The sequence below is a fragment of the Coregonus clupeaformis genome, chromosome 27 (assembly GCF_020615455.1).
Source record: "Coregonus clupeaformis isolate EN_2021a chromosome 27, ASM2061545v1, whole genome shotgun sequence".
NCBI lineage: Eukaryota > Metazoa > Chordata > Actinopteri > Salmoniformes > Salmonidae > Coregonus > Coregonus clupeaformis.
In genome coordinates this window covers 9,504,934-9,523,409 of record NC_059218.1, presented here as the reverse complement: position 1 = coordinate 9,523,409, position 18,476 = coordinate 9,504,934, and the positions used below count along the sequence as shown (strand labels likewise).

Sequence of the window (18,476 nt, the reverse complement as noted above, 5' to 3'; positions counted from 1 at the left end):
CCAATCAGAGTAGAGACTGAGCGTGGTTTAGACTTACTCAGCCTATCCGTTGGCGCACAGGCTGGTCCCAGTCCCTTGGCGCTCCACTGTTGCACACTGTTGCCAGGCATAAGTTGTTATCATCACAACCTGTAGAGTCAGCACCCATAGACACTGTTCCCCTGTACCTACATCCTTGAGCGCGGTTTAACAAAGAGGCAGTGTGTATGTGTCTGTGAGAAATACAAGTCTTATCTCATCCTACCCCCTAACGTTCCTCACATGAATCACAGCTTGTTATGTGAAACAATTTATATCAGTACAGTACAAACCTTTTATGTTTAATCATTAATGCATTCTTTCTAAGCTAGTCATCACATCTAGATCCCCACACTCCACTGATCCTGCAGCTGTTGTGTGCAGCGATCATGTGCCTAGGAACCAGAGTTATACTGTTAGCACTGAGCCGGTGTGCCCGAGGAGGCAGTCAATTGTGTGCAGCTCACCATGCACTAACATAAAGAACATGAGCACATCTACTGCTGCTAAGCTTCCCAGTAAAGCAATAAAAACAAGTAAGCATCCCAGAAGAAAAGTGCTCAAAATAGCCCACGTTAACATATATAGCTTAAGAAACAAGGTTCTTTATTTTGTTTGTTTTTTGGTCATTTAGCAGACGCTCTTATCCAGAGCGACTTACAGGAGCAATTACGGGTAAGTGCCTTGCTCAAGAGCACATCGACAGATTTTTCACCTAGTCGGCTCGGGGATTAGAACCGGCACAACGCTCTTAACCACTAAGCTACCTGCCGCCCCATGAAATCAATAATTCATATTCACATCTCTGAAACTCACTTAGATAATACCTTTTGATGATACAGAGGTAGCAATACAAGGTTATAACATTTACAGAAAATATAGAAATGCCAATTGTGGAGGTGTTGCTGTTTACATTCAGAACCACATTCCTGTGAAGATTAGAGAGGATCTCATGTTAAATACTGTTGAAGTAATATGGCTACAGGTTCATCTGCCTCACCTAAAGCCAATTATGGTGGGTAGCTGCTATAGATCACCAAGTGCTAACAGTCAGTATCTGGATAACGTGTGAAATGCTTGATAATGTATGTGATATCAATAGAGAGGTATACTTTCTGGGTGATTTAAATATTGACTGGCTTTCATCAGGCTGCCCACTCAAGAGAAAGCTTAAAACTGTAACCAGTGCCTGCAACCTGGTTCAGGTTATCAGTCAAACTACGAGGGTGGTTACAAACAGTACAGGAATTAAATCATCAACATGTATTGATCATATATTTACTAATGCTGCAGAAATTTGTTTGAAAGCAGTATCCAAATCCATTGGATGTATTGATCACAATATAGTAGGCATATCTAGGAAAACCAGTTCCAAAGGCTGGGCCTAATATTGTGTATAAGAGGTCATATAATACGTTTTGTAGTGATTCCTATGTTGTTAATGTAAATAATTTATGTTGGTCCGTGGTGTGTAATGAGGAGCAAACAGACACCGCACTTGGGGGGATGAGGCAAAAGGAATGGAAAATAAGTCTGGCTGCACAACCGATTGGCAAACGTATTGCAAATTGAGAAATCATGTGACTAAACTGAATAAAAAGAAGAAGAAACAACACAATGAAACAAGGATAAATGACATAAAGAATGATAGTAAAAAGCTTTGGAACACCTTTTTAAATGACATTTTCGGAAAAAAGGCAAACTCAGCTCCATCATTCATTGAATCAGATGGCTCATTCATCACAAAACCAACTGATATTGCCAACTATTTTTATACTTTTTTAATTACATTTACATTTTAGTCATTTAGCAGACGACTTACAGGAGCAATTAGGGTTAAGTGCCTTGCTCAAGGGCACATTTACGTCATTTAGCAGACGCTCTTATCCAGAGCGACTTACAAATTGGTGCATTCACCCTATAGCCAGTGGGATAACCACTTTACACTTTTTTTTTTTTTTTTTAGCATCAATGCCTTCCTCTTGCAGGAACTGCTGACACACTCCAGCCACATGAGGTCTAACATTGTCTTGCATTAGGAGGAACCCAGGGCCAACCGCACCAGCATATGGTCTCACAAGGGGTCTGAGGATCTCATCTCGGTACCTAATGGCAGTCAGGCTACCTCTGGCGAGCACATGGAGGGTTGTGCGGCCCCCAAAGAAATGCCACCCCACACCATGACTGACCCACCGCCAAACCGGTCATGCTGGAGGATGTTGCAGGCAGCAGAACGTTCTCCACGGGCGTCTCCAGACTCTGTCACGTCTGTCACGTGCTCAGTGTGAACCTGCATTCATCTGTGAAGAGCACAGGGCGCCAGTGGCGAATTTGCCAATCTTGGTGTTCTCTGGCAAATGCCAAACGTCCTGCACGGTGTTGGGCTGTAAGCACAACCCCCCACCTGTGGACGTTGGGCCCTCATACCACCCTCATGGAGTCTGTTTCTGACCGTTTGAGCAGACACATGCACATTTGTGGCCTGCTGGAGGTCATTTTGCAGGGCTCTGGCAGTGCTCCTCCTGCTCCTCCTTGCACAAAGGCGGAGGTAGCAGTCCTGCTGCTGGGTTGTTGCCCTCCTACGGCCTCCTCCACGTCTCCTGATGTACTGGCCTGTCTCCTGGTAGCGCCTCCATGCTCTGGACACTACGCTGACATACACAGCAAACCTTCTTGCCACAGCTCGCATTGATGTGCCATTCTGGATGAGCTGCACTACCTGAGCCACTTGTGTGGGTTGTAGACTCCGTCTCATGCTACCACTAGAGTGAAAGCACCGCCAGCATTCAAAAATGACCAAAACATCAGCCAGGAAGCATAGGAACTGAGAAGTGATCTGTGGTCACCACCTGCAAAACCAGTCCTTTATTGGGGGTGTCTTGCTAATTGCCTATAATTTCCACCTGTTGTCTATTCCATTTGCACAACAGCATGTGAAATGTATTGTCAATCAGTGTTGCTTCCTAAGTGGACAGTTTGATTTCACAGAAGTGTGATTGACTTGGAGTTACATTGTGTTGTTTAAGTGTTCCCTTTATTTTTTTGAGCAGTGTACAATTTCCCTTATTTCTTGAGCATAAAATATAGCTCAGTATTTGTATTAATTTTTTTATACAGTCTTTTTTGCTCATCTTTATCAAAGGTGCCAATCATTTTGGAGGTGACTGTATATTATGAACATTAGAGGCTGCAGTGCTAGCAGTTGTTAACTCACTGTGACAGAGCATCAATATGATGTAACGCAACATTTAATACCATCAGTCAGTCAAGTCTCAATGGAAAGCACCGCAACGACTAGCCCATCTCACCATTTGATAATCTACATTCATATGAGATGGAAATACTTAGCCATATAGACATCTCATGAAATATAATAATGATCATGCTGTTTTGTGGAATAGAATAGGAATGCCCACAGGAATTCCTAATATGGGCATCCCCTCACATCCAACAGCTGATAAACGGATTATAGAGTACCACAGTATGAGTCATAATACCCATAAAACCTAGTGGTCAAACAGGGAAATGGTTCCAATAATTTTTCCACCATTCATTTTTCCCATAGGGGATTGTAGAAACACTTAAAATAAGGGCTGTGGTTCATGTAGGCTTACTCTGGCGTGACGTTTTAATAACCATATAAATCTCTCTAGGACAAGGTGACTTTTATCAATATTCGCCTGTATTTACCCCCCAAAATGAAACGCTAATTAGCTGCTAATGTGGCAAACATAAAGAACTACAAATACCATGATGATCTGGACGAGACTGCCGAAACGAGACAAAGGTAAGAATCTCGGGATTAACTATCTAATTAATAAATTGACAACATTTCTTTAAATGGACAATTCTGTAACTATCTTGTGCAAGTTTTAAATTGACACAATACCTGTTAGCAAAGGTGTCAGCTAGAGATGATGTGCAGGAGCATGCAGGGATTTGTAGTTTTGCATGTCTACTTTGATGCTATTTAGCATTTTTCGAATCGGAGTGTAAATAGAGCCAAACATATTGATAAAAGTCACCTTGTCCGAGAGAGAGTTACATGATTATCAAAACATCACGCCAGGGTAAGCCTAAACGAAACACAGCCCTTATTTTAAGTGTCTCTAAAATTCCCTATGGGAAAAATGAATGGTGGATAAACGATTGGAACCATTTCCCTGTTTGACCGCTAGGTTTCATGGATATTATGACACCTCCACTGTGGCGCTCTATAAGTGAGGGGAACCCTCTTAACTGTGCTTGCTACTCCATCTAGAGGAAATGAGTCAGAATGTTTTAAGATGACAGCTCTGCTTTACCATACATATTTTTTCCATAAATTATTCAGGTCTTTTGCCATACTCTTTAAATCTGGGACATTTATAATATTTGAGTTTTGCAGCCGTTGTAATCATAGTATTGCTAATTTTTTATTTTAAAAAAAAATACATTTTCTGATGACTCCAACAGAAACAAGGGAAGACATGAAAACTTGTGCAATTGATCTGTTTATTAGGCAGTTGTTTATACAATTGATTTAAACACTGTCCATTTGAAATTGACATTGGTCATTCTCGTAGTAGGGTCCCTTCACAGAAATACAAATAAAACAAGGTTTCTTTAAAGCAGTTAAGACAGATACAATGATAGATATTTCTCCTGCAAATAGTCGGAACTTAACACTCCCACTTAAAAAGAGAAACTACTCACCAAATGTGCAACTCACATCATAAGCCATTAGAAGATCATGGTCTCACATACTTTTTCAAACAACCCCACAATTCACCTTATGCACTATTTGGAATCAGAACTTTCACGTCCTTGAAAACTAAAAAAGTTTGTTTGTAGTCCTACAAATATTTCAATGACCATTTGGTCTAAAAACGAGACCTTGCAGTCACGTAATCCATTCGCAAGATTTCTTCAGACCAAAACCAGCCCCACGCAATATTGAGGATAGAAGTAGATATCTATTTTATATTCACTGATATAAAACTGATCAACAGTACTGATAAGGCAGCTAACAGAATGACAGAACTTTCTCCAGGTGCACATGACAAATTTTAGGTTTGGGCAAATATTATGTAAACTAAAATACAAATTTAGCTTGTGGGGAATGTGGGCCAAGAAAAGTGAAATAGAATTCTGATACCAGAAAAATATTATTGATTTCTGTTTCCTTTATCAATAACCATTGTCCATACACTGCATGTACTCGCTGCAAATCACCACTTTCAAATGGGCCCAATCTTTCAACGTGTAACTGATGGACATGCATTTGTACAAAATGATTGGTCAAATCCTGCTAAAATGAATGTCACTCAGTCAACATACATTCAGATTTATGAACGCATGTTGCCCCTAACCTCCAAGATACATTTTAATTCAGTATAGGACCGTCTCATTTTGACTAGCATGGCAAAAAACTATTGGAGACTGTGAGTGAGGGAAACAATCATGTGTATAGAATAACTGCAAAAAAATTAACTATGATATTGATCTTTTTTTTTAAAGCAATAAAGGAATAAAAGTCATCGTAATGCAAAAAACGAATCTTTCACTCCATAATATTTCTCAATATAAATCTACAATTCACATTTAAAGCACTGATAAATGTATCCAAATTCATTTTTTTTAAAAATTATTATTATTCTTTATATGTAGGGGACAGACTAATCCAAACAAACATTTATATTTTTACAATGACATAAAACATTAATCTTTTAAAACTCAATTTCACAAAAAAACTAAAGAAAAATTCAGATGAAGTACTAACTCCCTTTTCCGCCTGACGCGATCGAGAGAAAGATACAGGATCATTGCACTTCCTCAGTGAGTCAAACGGGCATCGTTGGCATGACAACCCTTGTTATGGTCAGTGCTGCTACCCCTGAAAGGCCTGTAGTGCATTGTCCTCAAAAGGTTCGGAATATGCACAGGTTCTCAGACATCTACTGTAGAGAAACAGACAGAACAGCAGAATACTGTGCAAAAGTGCCGCCCCCCCCCCAAAAACCTTACAGTTCTTTCTGCACGCAGAAACTTGCTTTCGTTTTCTCTACTGAAAAAATAAGCACAGCAAAGCCCACTGAGTACAGTACAGCAAATGCTGTGTATCACTCAGACTTAGCGCACACACACATACATATGCTATGTTTGGAACGTGATCAAATAGGGGGAAGAAATCGTTGTCGGCCAATAATGATCGTGAAAATGTAAAATAGTCTCTAAAATAGTATTCTGTCATCATGATTATAATAAAGTTGCTTGGTCATTGTCGTTCACCTTTTCCTAAACCCCACCCCTGTGCTCTGACAACCCCCACCCCCAAGTCAATCAGGAGGGTTGCGAGCTGAACCTGTATCATCAGTGCCTTGGAACAACCCTAGCCATCTCACCCGCCCACGGTGGGGATGAATCGAGCCATGAATCGGTTGCATGCTTATTGCTTATAAAGACACCCAGAGAAGAAAAAAAGGCTAACGTTTTGTTTATTTGATTGCGAGCTATCGTGCAAGTAGTTTGATGAGATTGGCGCACATCTCAAAGAACTCTATGGTGTGGCTGCCGGGCCGCGGAACCGCCGGCGTAGGTGCGAGGTCGCCTCCTGTCGAGTCAACGGAGGAGGTGAGCGAGGAGGCCAGGGAGCTCTCTGAGGCCTTAGTGGGAGGGATGGAGGTGGCAGGGGTAGCGTTCTCCTTAGCCCCCTCGGTTTGGGACCCCCCCTCTGCAGTAGCGTCGTTCTTAAGGGACGTGCGGTGGTTCCCCACTGAACCAGACCGGTGAGGAGTGGCAGTCCCAGATTTAGCCTCCAACATGTCATCTACAGACAAAGAGAGAGAGAGACGGAGAAGAGAAAGAGATAATGTTACACAAACATACTTCTGTGGTTACAACCAAACACACAAAGGTCCTAAAGACAGACTTGTGCCATGTCTAAGCTGTTGATCAGAAAAACATTGACAATTTTTGAAGTCTGACTAGTCACTTTACATTGCACTTAGCAGGGAAAGCCACTTATTTTTAGGCATTTTCCATTAATGGCATAATCGGCAGGGTAGAAAACCACTTATAGACATGTCAGTTGAATCCTATACGGCACTGTAAAGCGGAGACCCTGAGCTCAAATGTCATGTATAGCATGTTACTGTACAGCCACTGCGTTCCAATTTAGGAGCTTATCAGTGACCAAATCTGCCATTTTCAACCCGTATATATGGGTTGTGAGTGTAAAGGGCTACGTCTGGGTTGACGTACTGTCTATGCTACGGAAGTCCAGGAGGTAGGTCCTGCTGTCCACCTGGTAGAGCTGAAGGCTCATCTTGGTCTGCATGCCTGTCACTGGGTTCTTCCTCTTCACGCGCAGGTAGTACGGGTTCACCACCTGGGGAGGAGGATATGGAGATTAGTTACACATACTATATCTCACGAGCTGGGTATAATACGCAATAGATGGAATATACAGTATAAAATATTACATTTTTCAATATGGCTTCTGTAGCCGCTTCAGTGGTGGTCTGTATTTAAGTGATTTGCAACGTTTTGAACATGTTCCGTTTGTTTTGTCATCAAAATGAGAACTTTTGTGTATAACTTGTGTATTACAGAGAGCACTTTGACCATTTCAGCAGTTCTAGAGTCTAGGCAGAACAGTGGTTTATGTTGTGGGAGAGTATCTGAATTGCCTTGCCATATCTCAGCAGGTTCTACTACTGTGTACCCAAACACATTAAACCATAAATAGCTGCTTTCTATCTATCAGGGCAAGAGAAGGATAAACAGGAAACTGAACATTTCCTTCAGAGATTCCTCTCTCATGTCTCCCCAAGATAAAATAAATAAATAAAAAGTGAGTCAGTCAGCTGATCTATTTTTAAGGTCTAAAGGTTGTGCCACCATAAAAATACAACCCAAGAGAAGAAATAAATAGCAGCATTCCATTCTAGGTCAGGTAGAACTCAATCTGCCTGAGCCTGTAGTGCACACCAAACAGAAAAAGAACAGTATGTTAATGTCTACATAGAACCAGGTCTTTTTTAGATTTTCCACCATTACAATTACTCCAAGATTAAGATCATAGATTTGTCAAGGGGTAGGGGCCAGAGGTTTATTTGGGATTGGGCTATAGTGATTCCTCACAAAACACAGACTAAAAAAATACTGTGATTTGGGGGATTTTTATGAAAAAGAATCAATAGAATAGTCCTTTGGAGGAAGGATTGTTGACATATTTGACATTTGTATCTAAAGGCATTATTGAGAAATAATAAAAGTTGGCATATTTATGACATTTTGGTCTTACCAGGCCTCCTTTAAGACCTCATCTGTAGGTGCTACAAAACAAAAATTGGTCTCATATAAAGCTTTACTGCTTGCGCTATATGAGTACCGTATTTTCCGCACTATAAGGCGCACCGGAGTATAAGCCGCAGCAGCTAAATTGAATGATGTGTACATATATAAGCCGCACTGGACTATAAGCCACGGGTGTTTTAATGTTTAATTACCATATGTAAGGGTTCGTGCACAGAGGGGATTGTCGGGAAAGAGACAAACTGTCTCGCTCTCGTAATGTCTGTCTGTCTTGCTCTCGTACCACTCTCGGTTCCACTTTTACTTTTGCGCGCTACCCGTCTCACTCTTTTCCGGCCTCCAGCTTTTCCTGCTGGAGCCCGCCGCTTAAAGGTGGGGGGCGCGGACCGGTCATAGAGCCCATAGAGTTAAAGTTGGTGGACTGTAACCTGTAAAATCCATAGATTTAGGAGGTCTTCTAGTGGCCGTTAGCTGTAAAAATCCATAGATTAGCCGCACCGTTATATAAGCCGCAGGGTCGAAAAATTGGAAAAAAGGCGCGGCTTATAGTCCGAAAATTACGGTAGTATTTTTATTTCAATAACCTTATTTACATTACTTTATGAATATTGAAAAATATAAAAAGATTGAAAAATTAGACTAATCAAAAATTGTGTATTTTCAATATATTGTTGAACATCATATACTAAGGGTATATCAAAGTTCCAGAGTGGGATCTCTGCTAATTTTAGAGTTAAGATACAATTTGTAAGCGTTACCAACAGTGTGAACGTTACCAATAGAGTGAATGTAAAAATGGATTCAAAATGGACACCCTCTGCTGGTGATTAGCAGGATGTGCAATGATACAAGTAAAAGGAGGGCTGTTTACCGAAACATCATTCTTTGGGGATGCTTTTCTGCAAAGGGGACAGGATGACTGCACCGTATTGAGGGGAGGATGGATGGGGCCATGTATCGCGATATCTTGGCCAACAACCTCCTTCCCTCAGTAAGAGCATTGAAGATGGGTCGTGGCTGGGTCTTCCAGCATGACAACGACCCGAAACACACAGCCAGGGCAACTAAGGAGTGGCTCCGTAAGAAGCATCTCAAGGTCCTGGAGTGGCCTAGCCAGTCTCCAGACCTGAACCCAATAGAACATCTTCGGAGGGAGCTGAAAGTCCGTATTGCCCAGCGACAGCCCCGAAACCTGAAGGATCTGGAGAAGGTCTGTATGGAGGAGTGGGCCAAAATCCCTGCTGCAGTGTGTGCAAACCTGGTCAAGACCTACAGGAAACGTATGATCTCTGTAATTGCAAACAAAGGTTTCTGTCCCAAATATTAAGTTCTGCTTTTCTGATGTATCAAATACTTATGTCATGCAATAAAATGCAAATTAATTACTTAAAAATCATACAATGTGATTTTCTGGATTTTTGTTCTGGATTTTTGTTTTAGATTCCGTCTCTCACAGTTGAAGTGTACCTATGATAAAAATGACAGACCTCTACATGCTTTGTAAGTAGGAAAACCTGCAAAATCGGCAGTGTATCAAATACTTGTTCTCCCCACTGTATATGTATATATATATTTTTTTATTCGTCAATATTCATGTTTATTTTTCAATATTCATAAATTAATGTAAAAAAGGTTATTGAAATCAAAATACTACTCATATAGAGCAAGCAGTAAAGCTTCATATGAGACCAATTTTTGCTTTGTAGCACCTAGAGATGAAACACTATGGAGTCTTAAAGGAGGCCTGGGTAAGGCCAAAATCTAAAATATGCCAACTTTGATTAATTATTTCTCAATTATGCTTTTAGATACAAAAGTCTAATATATGTCAACAATCCTTCCTCCAAAGGACTATTCTATGGATAAAATCCTGTGAAATTCCCCAAAATCATAGTCTTTTCTGTCTGGGTTTCGTGAGGAATCACTATATAGCCCAATCCCAATAAACCTCTGGTCCACTTCTTGACAAATCTGAGGGGCCCTTTGATGGTTTTCTGTCTATTTCTACCTGACCTCTACCCACTCCTTCAGACTCTCCTTTCCCTCTCCTTCTGCTCCTTTTTCCCTCCCTCCATCCTCATCCCCACGATTCTCCCTCCCCTCCGTTCTTCGATACCTCTATCCCCTCCCTCACCTTCCACTCGTAGTCGAGCTGCTTCATGGCCCGGCACACCTCAGACATAATATCATTTGGCCTGCTCTGGCTCCTGATCCCCAGGTGCCACTTGGCCCGCCTCACCCCCTGGTGTTTCAACTTCTGGGGGTTCAGCTCGTCCAGCGTGTGTCTCGGCCGGGGAGGGGTCTCCCCCGCCAGGAAGGGCTGCATGCGCTCGGGGTGGGGCTTAAGGCCGGCGGCGGCCGCAGCAGAGGCGGTCAGGTGCTGGTCGTCCAGGAATGAGTCTGGGGGACTGGAGGCCAGGTAGAAGTCCTTGGCCTCGGACATAATGCGGCGGTTGTCGATGATGAGGTGGTAGGCCACAGCCAGGGGGTCGTGGTGGTTGCGGCTGTACAGACAGGTCAGGATCTCCTCCTCGGTGCACTCAAACTTCTCACACACCTCCTTCAGGGCCTCGTCGTCGATCATGTTGTTGCTGTAAGACGGGTCCTCTGGGAACAGGTACTTGGGGAGCTCCTCTTTGAACCATTCATCCTCTCTGTGGGGAGGGAAGACAGAGCATGGTCAAGATCAAGGTAGTCTTTATTATTAGGGACATTTGTTCTCTTAACAGGTCAGCTAGAAAACATGTAGACCAGGAGGGGTGGGTTCACTTTGTTAGTGCTGGGCTGGATCAAAAGCCTGCACAGAGGACAGGAGTTTGCCATCCCTGTGATAGGTAATATAGCGTAAAACCTTAACACAGTTACAGTTGGAGTTTAATGATGCATGTATTTTCTTGTCTATTATTCTACTGCAAAGCACACGTGTTTAAATGCACTTTGCAGACAAAGTTGATCTCTTGCCCCTTCTTACCGGATCTCTTTGATGGTGGCTCTCTTCATGGGATCCACCTGCAGCATGTGTTTGAGCAGGGCGGTGACAGACGGGTTCAAGTATTGGGGTGTGAAGAAGATCCCGTCACAGATCTTCTTGAAGAGCGTTGGCACGTGGTCGTCATCGAAGGGTAGTGTCCCACACAGCAGGGCATACAGGATTACCCCGCTGCTCCAGATGTCCACCTCAGGACCTGCATACAACCTGGGAGGACAAGGGTCAATCAAACACATTTATTTGTGAATTCCTTTACAACAACAGCTGCCGCAAAGTAGTTTAGAGTAACCCAGTCTAGACTCCAAAGAGCAGGCGGATGCACAAAGGACAATACTACCTGCATATAACCTAGGAAAGACACATGTAGGGGTTGGGGAGGAGGGGAGAGGACAGACAGACAGATGCTCATTGACATGAACCAAGGGAGTCGTTTAACATGGTGAATGTTTAGTGACACTTATCAAGAACAGTAGGGTCTTTCACCAAAGCAAAACCGTGAAATTGAACAGTCCTCTTAATTGAAATCTAAGAGCAGTTTTAGCAGACATTAGCATATTCCCCATCACGTATGCCACAGTTTTGGTGAGAAAAGAAAAGGACAAGTGTACCTTCCAGAGATGACTTCAGGAGCAGCGTAGTTCGGAGAACCGCAGCTCGTCCTCAGAAACTCTCCGTCCGACATCATGTTTGACAAACCTACCGAAAACACCAGACAATATCACATAAGCGTTTGTGTCCAATAGAATGATAGGGTTTCATTTCAGACGCAACCTTTCCATCAGGGTTCCAGTAACTACAGTGGATGCGTAACCATGCCAGCCTAGTACAGTTAGGCTCGATTTGAAAGTGTAAATCATGTATAGGTGTAGAAAGCTGCTGGTCGGTGTGAGGTTAAGGGTGACAGACTTACCGAAGTCAGCGATCTTGGCGTTCATCTGTGCGTCCAGCAGGACGTTCTCAGGTTTTAGGTCTCTGTGCACCACCATGTGTCTGTGGCAGTAGTCTACTGCTGAGATGATCTGCTGGAACAGACGACGGCTCTCCTTCTCATCCAGCTGGAGGCACAGTGGCAAACACACACGAGACACACACGGAACACAGACACAGCAACACGTGCAAGAGAGGTGAGACATTTCATTTTAACTGTCCAGTCAGTGTCTATTTCAGTATTGTAACCACTCTGGATATTTGGTCAATGTCTTTGCTTGAATTATTTAGTTGTCCTTAAAAACCTATTGGAAAGAATGCAGTGCAGAGATAGAGCATTGTGATTTCTGTTTTGTGTACAGAGGCAGGCTCTAACATGACTATTATTGACATAACCATTACACTACCCAAGTCTCCTGACAACAGATACACTACATTGCCAAAAGTATGTCGACACCCCTTCAAATTAGTGGATTTGGGTATATTACAGCAACACCCATTGCTGACAGGTGTATAAAATTGAGCACACAGCCATGCAATCTCCATAAACAAACATTGGCAGTAGAATGGCCCGTACTGAAGAGATCAGTGACTTTCAACGTGGCACTGTCATAGGATGGCACCTTTCCAACAAGTCAAATTTCTGCCCTGCTAGTGCTCACAGAACGGGACCGCCGAGTGCTGCAACACTCGCTACCGAGTTCCAAACTGCCCCTGGAAGCAACGTCAGCACAAAAACTGTTAGTCGGGAGCTTCATGGAATGGGTTTCCATGGCCGAGCAGCCACACATAAGCCTAAAATCACCATGCGCAATGCCAAGTGTCGGCTGGAGTGGTGTAAAGCTCGACGCCATTGGACTCTGGAGCAGTGGAAACGCGTTCTCTGGAGTGATGAATCACGCTTCACCATCTGGCAGTCCGACGGACAAATCTGGGTTTGGCGGATGCCGGGAGAACGCTACCTGCCCGAATGCATAGTGCCAACTGTAAAGTTTGGTGGAGGATGAATAATGGTCTGGGGCTGTTTATGGTTCGGGCTAGGCCCCTTAGTTCCAGTGAAGGGAAATCTTAACACTACAACATACAATGACATTCTAGACGATTCTGTGCTTCCAACTTTGTGGCAACAGTTTGGACAATGCCCCACTACCTCACTAATGCTCTTGTGGCTGAATGGAAGCAAGTCCCCGCAGCAATGTTCCAACATCTAGTGGAAAGCCTTCCCAGAAGAGTGGAGGCTGTTATAACAGCAAAGGGGGGACCAACTCCATATTAATGCCAATTATTTTGGAATGAGATGTTCGATGAGCAGGCGTCCATATACTTTTGGCCATGTAGTGTAGGTAATAAGCTAAGTCAGGGGTATTCAAAATAAAGTAAATAAAAACATGTTTTAATTCAAATGTTTTTATGAATATCGCTAGCAACAATATAATAATTTATTTTTGAATATACCTATCTACACTAGAAAAGAGCAGAATATCTTCTTTCTAAATGTTTTCAACTTTATTTCTCAACTCCCAATATTCAGCAAATTACACTCACTAGATTATCTGACATAGGCTTTGCAAAAGCACCCACGAATAGGCTACCATTGCGACAAGTGCCGTTGGCTGCTGGTAAACTCTCTTGACTTGGACATACATTTTTGACAACACATGGCTAACCTTTGTTTAACCAGCTAAACAGCTACTGTTAGCGAAAATGTGTTTGGAGTTACCTTTCTAGCTAATAGGCTATGTTAGAGTTTACACTTCCCCTTTCAATTATAATGTGGGGAGGTCAAAATAATGAAATAATTATCTACCAAATCTATTCATTTTAAAATGTTCCTTACTTCTCCTTGCCATTATCATTAACCTGATGATAAGACATGTAAAATAAATGTTTTGCTAACGTATGACGGGGTTCCCTGGGTCACCGGTTTGCCTGGGAGGGGGTCCCTGGGCAAGAAAAGATGGAAAACCCCTGAGCTAAGTGAATAAGATTCAGGTGAGCACAAGACTACCCACAATCCCAAACCACATACAGTGTCTTTTAACAGACAGGCTTAGAATACCACCTAATTTCTGTTTTGTTGTTGAACAAAAACCAGGTCTATAATTTTCCCAAAACCAGCATACACTAGAGGAAATAAAGGTTTTTTTCCTCAGAGGGTGGTCTTACCTTTCCGTTTTTGCAGATGTAGTCGAAGAGCTCTCCTCCGGACACGTACTCCATCACCATGAAGATGTCTGTTGGGGTGCTGATCACCTGGTACCTATGGCCCCATAGGAGAGTCACCAAAAAAAATAGACTAGCCATGATTGGACCAAGAGATTTCCCTGACTATGCCACCCACCTGACCAGGAAAAACCTCTGGGCAGTACTCATAAACACCAGAGAAAACAGTCAAAGATCACCAAACTTCTCAGAGTGATGACAAACCCACTTAACTATATTTCAGCTTTACCACAGCAAGAAAAAGGGGGCACATTTCTATATAAAGTCTAAGATTGAGAGGTAGCCTGTGTGAACACAGCCTTAGAGCTTAATGATGTGGGGATGCCGGAAGCACCTGAGGTTCTAGACTTACAGCTTAATTATGTGGGGATGCCTGAAGAGCTTGAGGTTTTGGATCTCTCTACGGATCTTCCCCACCACATCCAGACTGCGGATCTTCTGTCTGTTAAGGATTTTCACAGCCACCTGGTGTTTGGTCAGCTCATGCTGCCCCACTACAGGAGAGGAGAGAGAGCAAAAGAGAGGGCAGCAGGGATGAGGAGAGGTTAGGAAGTACTGTAATAAGAAACCAGTTATAACAACGAGCTTAGCAGACCCCAGCTGACACATGCAAATCTGCATTGGATGACTGTAGTTAGTGCCCATTTGCAGTGAAAGAAAGCTAGCATGGCATTTCACCATTGAATCAAATCAATTCATAATTACATTTACATTTTAGTCATTTAGCAGACGCTCTTATCCAGAGCGACTTACAGTTAGTGAGTGCATACATTTTTCATACTGGCCCCCCGTGGGAATCGAACTCACAATCCTGGCGTTGCAAGCGCCATGCTCTACCAACTGAGCTCCAGGAGGCTTCACAAGTGCAGTCTCAGTCCTATGATGGGGTCTAAAACCAGACTGGAGCATTTTGTATACATTATTTGTCTTCAGGAAGGCAGTGAGTTGCTGCACAACAGCTTTTTCCCTAATCTTGGTGAGGAATGGGAGATTCGATATAGGGGTCAAGGTTTTGCTTTTACAGGAGAGACTTTATTACTGCCACTTTTAGTGAGTTTGGTACCCATCCGGAGGACAGGAGGTAGCTCTTTCAGTAGTTGAGTTGGAATAGGGTCCTGTAGGCAGCTGGAAGGTTTAGAGGCCATGACTATTTTTGTGAATGTGTCGAGAGATACAGGATTAAACTTGAGTGTCTCCATTGATCCTAGGTCCTGGCAGTTCTGTGCAGACAGGACGCATCATGATTGACAGGCCTACATCTGCAATGTGTTGTTTGGAACCAAAGTTTATGCAACTCTGCAAATAAACTAATTGGGGTTAACAGCAGAAGGAAACGTATCATTCTACATGGCTTATAGGCCTACATCAGATTATATATGTACTGTGTATACCATACGCTACAGTGGCTCAATGCAAAAACTAAGCAGATATAGGCCTAACTAAAAACTGGTCAGAAGAACAACAGGTGAAGAACAACATCCCTATATTGTTATTTATTTTGCTCTTTTGCACCCCAGTATCTCTATTTGCACATGATCTCTTGCACATCTAGCATTCCAGTGTTAATACTATTGTAATTATTTTGCACTATAGCCTATTTATTGCTTTACCTCCATAACTTGCTACATTTGCACCACTGTATATATATTTTCTGTTATATTTTTGACTTTATGTTTTTTTACCCCATATGTAACTCTGTGTTGTTTTTATTGCACTGCTTTGCTTTATCTTGGCCAGGTCGCAGTTGTAAATGAGAACTTGTTCTCAACTGGCTTACCTGGTTAAATAAAAATAAAAAGGTGAATATGTACTTAACAGTACAAGAGAGGAAGGAGAGGAGGGGAGGGGGGATAACAGGGGGGGGCTATTGATTTAACTGTTATGTTAGTAAAGTATTAACCCTGCAGCCAGTCATCTAGAACGTAATGGCCCAATGTCCAGCATGTTCTATTCTGACCACTGGGAGGAAGTAGGAAAGATAACAGCTATATAGTCTAGCTGGTGGCTTGATATGGAGTTTTGTTCAAACCAAGGAAATGTACATTTTCTAGTTTGAAACAGGCCTAACATTAAGGCCTAACAACTAGGCTATACAAGTCAGTTTGGTCCTCTACTAAAAGCTTGGATATCATAATTTTAGGTGATATGCCATTAGAAAAGTTATAGTATTTTGACAGTGTAGATTGAAAGCAACCCAGGGACAATAGCTAATGTGTGAACACAACTGGGAAGTGTGGGAGGTATGTGCCTGTCCTCATTAATAATTCAGCCAGGCCCAAGATAGTTCAGTATGTATGTTTGTATGGCATGGGGCTATCACGGCTAGCTGGTCACTTTATAACTGGGCAGCTCACGTTTGTTAACTGAAGAAACAGGTTTCCTGGTTGAGAAACCATTAATGTGGTATTGCCTTGGCTAGCAATTTGAGTTAAGATTATTCTAGTTTGCCAACTACTGTTAGCCAGCAAGTATGTAAACTTGGTTACATAAAGCTCTGAGTCATTCGACCACATAACTAGCTGGCTAGCAAGCTAACTAGCTTGAACACATGACAGCACTATCGTTTGATCGATCAAAGGTAGACCGCCTAGTAAGCTAACTTAGCTGTTTGATTCTAGAGCCTGACTGAGCTAACGACGTTAGCGAACAAGCCTAGCAAAGCAAGCTAGCTAAATTACGTTAGAGGCCAACAAGTGTTAGCACACGGCTAGCTAAGAGAGAAACATCCCCATCCTCTCTCGCAGTTAACTGCCGGCGGCAACTCGATAAGAAAAGTCATAACACGTACCTTTAACTTTCCCGAACGTCCCCACTCCAAGTGTGTCTCCAAGAATATAATGTCCGATTTTCACTCTTCCTTCATGTTTCTGTTTATCCGTCGTCGCCATCTTTCCCGCAGTGGCCTAGCCTAGCTGCTGCTGCTGCGGGCAGACTAGCTGAAGCGAGCAAGAAACTGCGAAGCAACGTGAAAAACCACTCTTCCGGTCTTATTCTTCTTCTTCGGTAAGGTTTAACGGCGGTTGGCATCCAATATGTTGCATTACCACCACCAACTAAACTATAGTATAGATCCATTACACTTTGTGATACAAAATGGTGAAGGGAAACAGGGAAAAAATATATAAATATATGAATAAAAATATACATATATTTTGATTCCCTACCAACTAACCCTATACTCATTAAAACCCATCATCTTATTCCACTACTTTAACCCTATCTGATCCTACCCCAGGCCAACTGGACACTACCACTCAACACATGCTAATAACTCTTCTGAAGTCAAATCTCGTACGCCCAAGTACTTCTCTGCAGCTGCCACCACAACATCTATTTTCTGTGATTGCTATGAACGCTAAGAAGCCAACCTTACTGAACATATATCACTCATTGGCCTATCCCTCTGTGCTGGTACAGATCTACTATTCACAGCGATCCTTCCTCTACTTTCTTCACTGCCTCAGCATACGACACCTTCTGCACTACTCTGACTCTGGCCACCTCAACCTACCTCTCTCGCACCGGACACTTCCGATCCCCAGGAACATTTGCACCCCTACAGTTGACACACACAACTTTATCCACAAAACTACACAGTCCTCTATCCCATGTCCTCCTGCACACTTTCCACATCTTGGAATCTCCCTCCTACACACTGCTGTGACATGACCATAAATGTTGAGCCTGAAACAACGCAGTGCATTCGCCACAAAAGCTCTAACAGGATAACTGATCCTAACATGACCTTGTCGGTTAAAGACTCTGACTCAAAACTCAGAAGGACTGATAGTGACTCCTCTGTTTCACCACGCTCACCACTGTGTCTGCGTCGAAGCAAACGGCAGGTGTCACAAACACCAGGAATCTTCAACTTCAATTGCTCCACCTCCACACTTAACGCTACCCCAGAAATCACTCCTTTCAATGGTGCCCTATTCCTAAACGCAAAGCAAGAAAAAGATCTTGACCCAAGGTGCGTGACACGGAGAACACAAACAAATATCACAAGTCCACTACAGGT

General features: G+C 42.7%; 1 protein-coding gene across 1 annotated transcript; it reads right to left on the bottom strand.

Annotated features, from left to right (window-relative positions):
* Positions 1–4,492: 4,492 nt before the first annotated feature.
* LOC121541495 (5'-AMP-activated protein kinase catalytic subunit alpha-1) lies at positions 4,493–17,423 on the bottom strand. Its single transcript, XM_041850552.2, has 9 exons — positions 17,244–17,423; positions 14,808–14,949; positions 14,399–14,492; positions 12,216–12,360; positions 11,914–12,001; positions 11,288–11,512; positions 10,451–10,970; positions 7,261–7,387; positions 4,493–6,826 (listed from the first exon to the last, which is right to left on the bottom strand). The coding sequence occupies exons 1-9, from the start codon at positions 17,341–17,343 to the stop codon at positions 6,510–6,512; spliced, it is 1,758 nt and encodes a 585-aa protein (XP_041706486.1). The 5' UTR covers positions 17,344–17,423; the 3' UTR covers positions 4,493–6,509.
* Between the last annotated feature and the right edge of the window lie 1,053 nt (positions 17,424–18,476).